The sequence below is a fragment of the Jaculus jaculus genome, chromosome 1 (genome assembly GCF_020740685.1).
Source record: "Jaculus jaculus isolate mJacJac1 chromosome 1, mJacJac1.mat.Y.cur, whole genome shotgun sequence".
Lineage (NCBI taxonomy): Eukaryota > Metazoa > Chordata > Mammalia > Rodentia > Dipodidae > Jaculus > Jaculus jaculus.
In genome coordinates, this window is record NC_059102.1 from 33,989,553 (window position 1) to 33,997,026 (window position 7,474).

A 7,474-nucleotide genomic window follows, 5' to 3' on the forward strand; every position below is an offset into this window, starting at 1 on the left:
GCAGTGGGTAGAGGCTCTGATGTGCCCAGTCTCAGGCTCTCTGTCTCAAATAAATAAAATATTTTTTTTAAATCTCAGTAACAGTCTAATTGCCCACACTACCACAAACACGCAATGTTCACACACAGAGCTTTCATTACCCAAAGACATCCATCCATCCCATGCTCTCAAACACTTAATCCCCTGTCTGGCTGTATTCATCTCCTTCTCCCTATCTGTTCCCCCTTTCCCCCCTTACTTTCCAGTGTGAAGCCATAATTGCATTTGCTATCCCTATAGCTCCAGTTAGCACCAAACCCAAGCAGATGCAAGACGCTGGGCCCAGCAAGGAGCAGGCATCCCTGACTCCTGATCTGGAGGGTTTTATTATTTTTTCCACATAAATTACACAAGCACTTTATAAAATGGTTACACAGAAAACACCTTATAAGTGCATAACTTACCCTCCCCCCAACAGGATCTGGAGAAATGGGTTAAGTGTGTATGAAAACCTGTCTGTGCGTACCTGGGTGCATCTGGGATATGTGCTAGGCCAAGTTTGGCTGTGTGGGGGCTGGTGTGTCGCCATGTGGCTGTGGCCTTGTGTTTAGTCCAGGGATGGCCATGCTGTTCAAAATGAGTTTGGGTCACCTGTGGCCTATGCCCAAATACTGAGGGTCAGCGGTGTGAGGGCTAAGACCCTATGTGTGCATAACATTCTATCGTAGGTCCCCTGTGTGCCCCTGGACTGACCCCAGGAAGGATAGTGACATCACCTCTGTGTGGGCCTATGTGTGGTGAAGAGAGGAATTAGAGGGGTTTCCCAGGAGTTCAGATGGTAGCCCTGGGGAATCCCAGAAGCATTTCTGCCCCTAGCTCCTCTCAATCCCACACATTAAAATCAGAATAAAATGAAATAAAAAGAAAAACTGCAAGGACTCTGAGCAGTTTCAGCCGGGCTGGGATCACATAGGCTTCTGGGAAGAGATATCATGCCTCTATCCCCACACTCTCCTCTTCCACAGAGGACACAATAGCGTGGGCAGGAGTGTGGAGGAGCACATCAGGGGTCTTGCCAAAGGAAATGCCTTCTCCTCCCCGCGTGCAGTCCGAGGCGGCAGGAGGATTAGGGAGAGATTGCTCGACGCCCTCGACAGGGTCTGGAGTCCCTGGGGTGGAGTGTGCAGGCTCACTCGCAGGCCGAGGCCACCGATGTGACGCTCGTGATCTTGGTGGAGTCATCAGACCACGGCTGCAGATTCTGCAGGGCAAAGAGCGAGGAGTTGTGCACGCACAGAGGGTCCGCTGGCAGAGGCTGTGCCAGGCTCTTCTGGAAGGCTTCCTGCTGCAGCTGCAGGAGAATGCGGTTCGCCTGCTGTCTCTCGGCCTCCCGCTCCTCCGCGGTCTGTCGCCTGTACCGGGGGAAGAAGTTGTCATCAGCCAAAGCGCGAACCTGGTGCGGGTTCCTGATGTGCTACCAGGACATAGACTCTTGCAGTCCCCAACTACAGCATGGGCAGCTTTATTTCCTCATTCCCTCTTCTCGAGGGTACTGACTCTGACCAAAACTGGAAACCCCAAAACTGCATGGAACAGAGATGTCTTAGAGGAGCAGGAGGAAAACCCAGCAGGCCTAAAGTGCAGGGCCTCCCCATCTATGCGTAGTGCCCACACCCTCAGGAGCACAGCTAGGGGTGACCTGGCAGGTTGCCTCACCCCAGTCCTGAGGGAGACCAGGCATTATCCCAACCTCAAGGGGCCTGACCTCCCCATAAATCTGTGGCACAGAGGCAAGGGCCACAGATACACTTCCCCTGCTCCTCAAACCTATCCCGTGCCTCCCGCGCCGAGCCCGGTGCCTTGGGGCTCCCTCCTGACGGCCAGCTTCCTCCAAGGCGGTCTTGGGAGACCGATGACTCACTTATTCCATTTAATGCCGCCCCTCCACCCTGTCAACTGAGATCAAACGTCTGTCTCTAAGGTGGACAGACCTAATGGGAGTCCCCAGGGCCTCCAGAAGCAATTTGTAGGCGATCGATGAAGCCGCTTGAAGCCTTGGAGGGCCTCTTCCAGCGGCGACCTCCGGCTGGCTCTGGCAACCCCTCTTTTCGCTGGGTCTTTCTGCCTCTAATTTCCCCTCTTCCCCCCCCCCCCGCTTCATTCCAAACTGCCAGAAGGTCTCTCTTCCTTCTCAGAGTCTCTTATCTCGCGTTTTCTCTCATCCTCAACCCCTTTTCTCTGAATCAAGGGCAGCTGTTTGTAACGAAAATGGTGATTTTAATCATCCGATGGTTTCCTTTATTACATGTAAGATTACTTCAGGCTGCTTGCATTTCTTACCCCTCCTTTTTTTTCCTCCAGGGGAGTATCTTTGTCCCTCTCCCCTTTTGTGTTAGTTTCTTTGCCTGCGCGGTTTGTCTGTGCCCCTCCCTTCTCTGGGGCGGGGGGGCAGGGGCTTCTTCTTTTGAAGGCTAGGACGGTACCAGCGACCCCTCCTCTGTTAGGCCATGCTCCCCTTTGCTCCAGCAGTGCAAAGAGCTGCAGCCACGTCCTGCACTCCTTCCCCAGCGGGAGGAATGTTGGCGGAGGGCGGTAGAGCTCGCTGGGCCTTGGCTTCCTTTGTGGCCCCGAAGGCGGAATCCCGGGCAGATTCCTCGCCTTCTTCATTCAGAAAAAGAGGAAACTCCAATTCCTTCCTCCCTCCCCAGGCCCGCCCGGCCCGGCGCCGCCGACTTCGCCCAGACTCTAGCGCTCCCCTCCTCCTCCCCACCGGGGCCTCCTGAGCGAGCGAGGAACTCCTGGCCGCGTGCGTGGAACCCAGATGCGGCCAGGTGCGCGGGAGGGTGTCGGGGTGCAAGAGCCGCGTCTAGAGAAAATAGCGTGTGCAGAGGGCAAGGCTGCTTAAGAGTGTGTGCGATGGGGAGGGGAGGGGGGGCAAGAGGTGCAGAAAACGAGAGGTACGTGCACCCGAAATTTTTCAGACGAAAGTGAGATCCAGTTATGGTGTGTGGCAGTAGGAGGGAAAATGTCTCTTTCTTTCTCACGCACACCCATCTGCTCCTAATTGATCCCCACCCCACCCCCGGCCTTTCGGTGGGACCCGAGAAAGCCCGCCACAGCCGGCGCGGATTGATTTTCCCCTTCGAGGGCGGGGGCGGCAGCGCGGGCCCCCAGCGCCAGCTCCGGGGGAGACATGGCCTGCAGAAGGCCCAGGCCGCCGTCTGGGGCCCCAGGCGCTCCGAGCCAAGTCCGGCTGGGGCGCAGAAGCCTCGGGGTCAGAGGAGATTCCACCCAGAAAAGGCAAGTTTGCACAATCCAAAAGCCCCGAAGGGACTCACTGAGCCCACGGGTCCCGATCGCACCAACTGTTCCAGCCGACCGAGAGCTCCGGTGGCATCGGCCGGGCCCCGAGTAGCCTGGAACGCCCCGACCCCTCCCTGAAACGGAGGCCTTGAGGGCTTCCGCTCCCGGCGAGTATTGTTCGCCGGAGCCCACTGGTCTGGACGTCAGCATTCGACCGGCAGACAGACCCGGTGTATGCGACCCGGGAGAGGCGACGAGCCCGGGCACCGCCAGCCCTCCCCGCGAGCTCACCTCCACTTCGTCCTCCGGTTCTGGAACCAGGTTTTGACCTGCGCGTCGGTCATTTTGAGCGCCTTGGCCAGGGCCGCGCGCTCCGCCGAAGCCAGGTACTTCTGGCGGTGGAAGCGCTTCTCCAGCTCGCAGATCTGCAGGCGCGTGAAGGACGTCCGCGGCTTCTTCTTCTTGGGGGGCGTCCGGTTCTGATAGGGGTGACCTATACGGCGTGTTACAGTGAAGGGTGAGAGGGCCACTGGAGCGGGAGACAGACAGACGGCAGAGGCAAGCGGCAGAGCGTCAGGAGGCGTCCCAGGCCAGACACCCCGCAAGTCAGAGCCTAAGGGCTGGGCCCCTAAAAAGCATAGCAGTGATCCTCCCGGCAACCCTCAGCTCCAAGCTTCTCCCCCTCCCGGCGAAGCCCCCACCCCCAAACCCAGCCCGCCACGCCGACGCCTCCGCAGCAGCCACTGCGGAGGCCTCAGCAGTCTGCAGCTCCTAAGTGCCCGACCGCAGCTGGCTACCCCTGCTCCTCTGTCAGGGGCAGCGTAAGACAACTAAAGGGCGCAGGCTCCAGAGCTTCCGCAGCCAGACCCAGAGGGGGCATCCGAAAGGAAGAAGGCCTAGGGTAACCAAAACCCCCGACTCCCTGGTCCTGGCTCCAGCCCGCATCACAGTCCCACATACATACAGCCACAAAGTTCCTGATCCACATAACCAAATAGGCAGGCAGGCATACCCAGGCAACAGAGCAACACCAGGCCACAACCATCCACTCCCTCAGAACCTCCTCCATGCCTGACACACACAGACCACAGGATTTAGAGATGGCTTGTGCAGAATTTTATATATATAATGAGCTCACTGTCCCAGGACTCTGACACACACACACACACACACACACACACACACACACACACAGCACACAGCAGACTCATGGATGGGAGCTCCAGCAAAGCCCTTCCAGACTGGTCCAACCTGGGTCAGAAATTGTGATAGGCACCAGGACTTGCCCCCTAAGGCCCAAGAGGATATGGATTGGAGCACTGGGACCCCTTGATTGAGAGTTTTCCTCTTTTTCTTTATTTCCTGGAGGCCCCAGAGTCAGCGCAGATCTTTCCCTCCCTTTTTCTTTCTTTTCTTTTCTTTCTTTCTTTCTTCTTCTTCTTTTTTTTTTTTTGTGGTTATCATACTCTGGTCAGAGGCTGCCTGCGGGTCCTGCCTGGAGCAGGAGCCAGAGGCCTGGGGTCACCTAGCCAGGTCCAGCCAGCTCTAGATGTTCCTTTCACTATGAATACACACACACAAACACACACCTTTCACAGTTAGGCCAGGGAGCCTTCCCAGGGAGTCCCAGTCGCTAGCAGTCTAGCAGAGGCCTCCACTTCCTACCTCCCCTCTGTAAGGTCCAAGATTTAAGTGGAGGGGGTATCAAGCTCGGTTCTTAACAACATTCCCCTGCAGCATCTGCTCCCAAAAGCCCATTAGGCAGTCTGAGGATCAGGGACCGCTAAAGGCAGCGGGAAGTGAGAGCCGGGAAGGAGGCACACTATTGCTGTTTCTGAGTGTCGGAGCGGAAGCCAGAGTGCCGGAGTGGAGCGAGCTGGGGCAAGTGGAGAGGAAGGCACAGCAAGAAGGAGCAGCAGCTGGCCGCTACCTAGTGCGTACAGTCCCGGAGTTGTTCGCCAGCCACCGGATCAATCGCTGGCCCGGCGGATTCATTATTCACCCTGGAGATAAGAGGGCTGGGCCCCAGGGACTACACCAAAACTGAAAATGAAGAGCTGCTCCGTCCCGTGCTGCCACTGAGCCAAAGGAAGCCCACAGTCCCGGAAGAAGGAATGAGAGCCGGGCTCCTGTGTTGGACTTGGGCCTTTTGCGGGCCAGCAGCACAACTGGCACCGAAGCTCGGAGCGCTGAAGTTTGTGTGTGTGTGTGTGTGTGTGTGTGTGTGTGTCTGTCTGTCTGTCTATCCCGGGATGGGAAGTAGAAGAATATCTTTCTCTCCCCCACGGTCTGGCCTCTTCTTTCCTTTCGTTTTTCTCATATCTGATTTTGGGCTCTTGGCCTCCAGGAAACCTCAGCCAGGTCAGAAAAAAAATGTTTTTTTTTTGTTCACATCACACCGCTTTCTCGGATCCCTAAACTTCAGATGTTGACAGAAGGTGGTCCTGAAACTACAGTCCTCTTCCCTCTGCCTGACTGGGCCTTGGGATCCCGAAAGGGGTCCAAGGTTCGTTTTTTTTTTTTTTTTTTTTTTTGAATATGGGTCTTGTAGGAAAGACCAGACTGTAAGAACTCTTCGAGCATGGCGATCACAGAATCTGGCGGGAGGCTGAACTTGGGAGAAACGCCAAAAGGCGCCTGGCGACCTGGTGCTCAGAGGAACTTCGGGGAGCCTAGGCACGGGCAGGGGGAGCGCAGAGCCTGAGCCACGGCCAGGCGGGGCGCGCGCGGGCCGGACTCACCTGTGAACCTGTCCTTTGTGTATCTGCGGTTACTCTCCATCCATGGGAAGGTGAGGCCGGTGAGGTTGTTGACACCGGGCACGGCAGGCACAGAGGGCACAGTGGGCAAACCGGTGGCCAGGGACTGGGGGTGGGCCACGGCTCCGGCTAGCGGCCTGTGCGCAGGAACTCGGATTACCCCCGCAGCGCTGAGCGCGCCCGCGCCTCCGCCGCCGCCGCCGCCTCCGCCGCCTCCAGGACCGGGGCCACCCGCCAAGGCCATGTTCACGTTGTAGGAGCTGGCCAGTGGGCCCATGCTGCAGGCGCCGCCGCCGCCGCCACCCGCCGGGCCGCCGGGGCCGCCCGGGCCACCCGCGCCATAGGCCCCTGCGCCCCCGGTCCCGGCCCCGGGCGCGGTGGCCCCGCCGCCGTAGGTGTAAGCGCCTCCGACCAGACAGCCCAGGCCGTATTCTCCGTCCTGGAGGCGCGAGGCGGGCCCCAGGCAGCCGCCCTGGTCCGGGCTGTTGAGGATCTGATCGATGCCGAAGCTGATGGGCTCCGCGTGGCCCGGGTGGAGGTGGTGCGGACCCAGGTGCTCCATGCCGGGCCCCGGCCCCGCGGGGAGGGGCTCGGGCGGCGGCGCTGCGCTGGGCGAGCGGGGGCCACGGGCCGGGGCGCCGAGGCGACGGCGGCTCCGGGCTGAGCTGAGACTCCGAGGCAAGTGCGCAGAAGGGCTAAAGTAGGGGGGAGGGGAGGGAGAGAGAGTGGGGGCGCCGTATTCTTCCCTCTCTCCGGCTTCACCTTCCCCTCTCCGGCTGCTAGCTCGCTGTTGACTCTGGGACATCAATCACCGGGCGAAAAAAAGCCCTGAGCGAGCGAGCCTAGCCGTTTCGGCCGGGTCTCTCCATTGGCTGTGCGCGGAGAGGAGCCTGGTGAATGACAGCGCGGGGGAGGGGAAGGGGGGGAGAGAGCAAGGCCAGGAGCCCAGACAGATGCCGAGCCAGAGACGGAGGGACGGAGATCAGGGCTCCGAGAAGTGCCTGCCCAGAGAGGAGAGGGGCACCGCGAGGAGGAGAGATTTAAAACGAGTAAGGGAAGAATACGAAGCGGCCATTCCCAGAGATGGACAGACAGACGGTCCCAGGCCAGGAGAGGGAAATCAGAGCCATTTCTCAGGGCCTGGTAGGAACCACCCCCTCACTTTGAACTGGGCCAAAGGAGTCCAGCCCACCAAGGCCCCTGGGGACAAGTGTCCTGCCCAACTGGAGAATCTCCCCAAGGGCTGAGCTGGGAAACACCTGTCACTCAACTAGGCGATTTACTGCAACTTCAAGTCCAGCTTGTTAGAAAGTAGAAGACTGCCTATTCCCCAGGTATGGAGCCCAGGCCCTGAGGCAGGACGGTGAGTTCAGGCTTGTTCTTTTTTTTTTTTTTTAAAAAAAAAAAAAAAAAAAACAGGTCCTATGAAAAAC

General features: G+C 58.5%; 1 protein-coding gene across 1 annotated transcript; it reads right to left on the bottom strand.

Moving 5' to 3' along the window:
- Positions 1-1,168: 1,168 nt before the first annotated feature.
- On the bottom strand, positions 1,169-6,603 carry Tlx1 (T cell leukemia homeobox 1). Its single transcript, XM_045142201.1, has 3 exons — positions 6,024-6,603; positions 3,574-3,775; positions 1,169-1,391 (listed from the first exon to the last, which is right to left on the bottom strand). Exons 1-3 carry the CDS (start codon positions 6,601-6,603, stop codon positions 1,169-1,171), a joined length of 1,005 nt encoding a protein of 334 aa, XP_044998136.1.
- Positions 6,604-7,474: the final 871 nt, after the last annotated feature.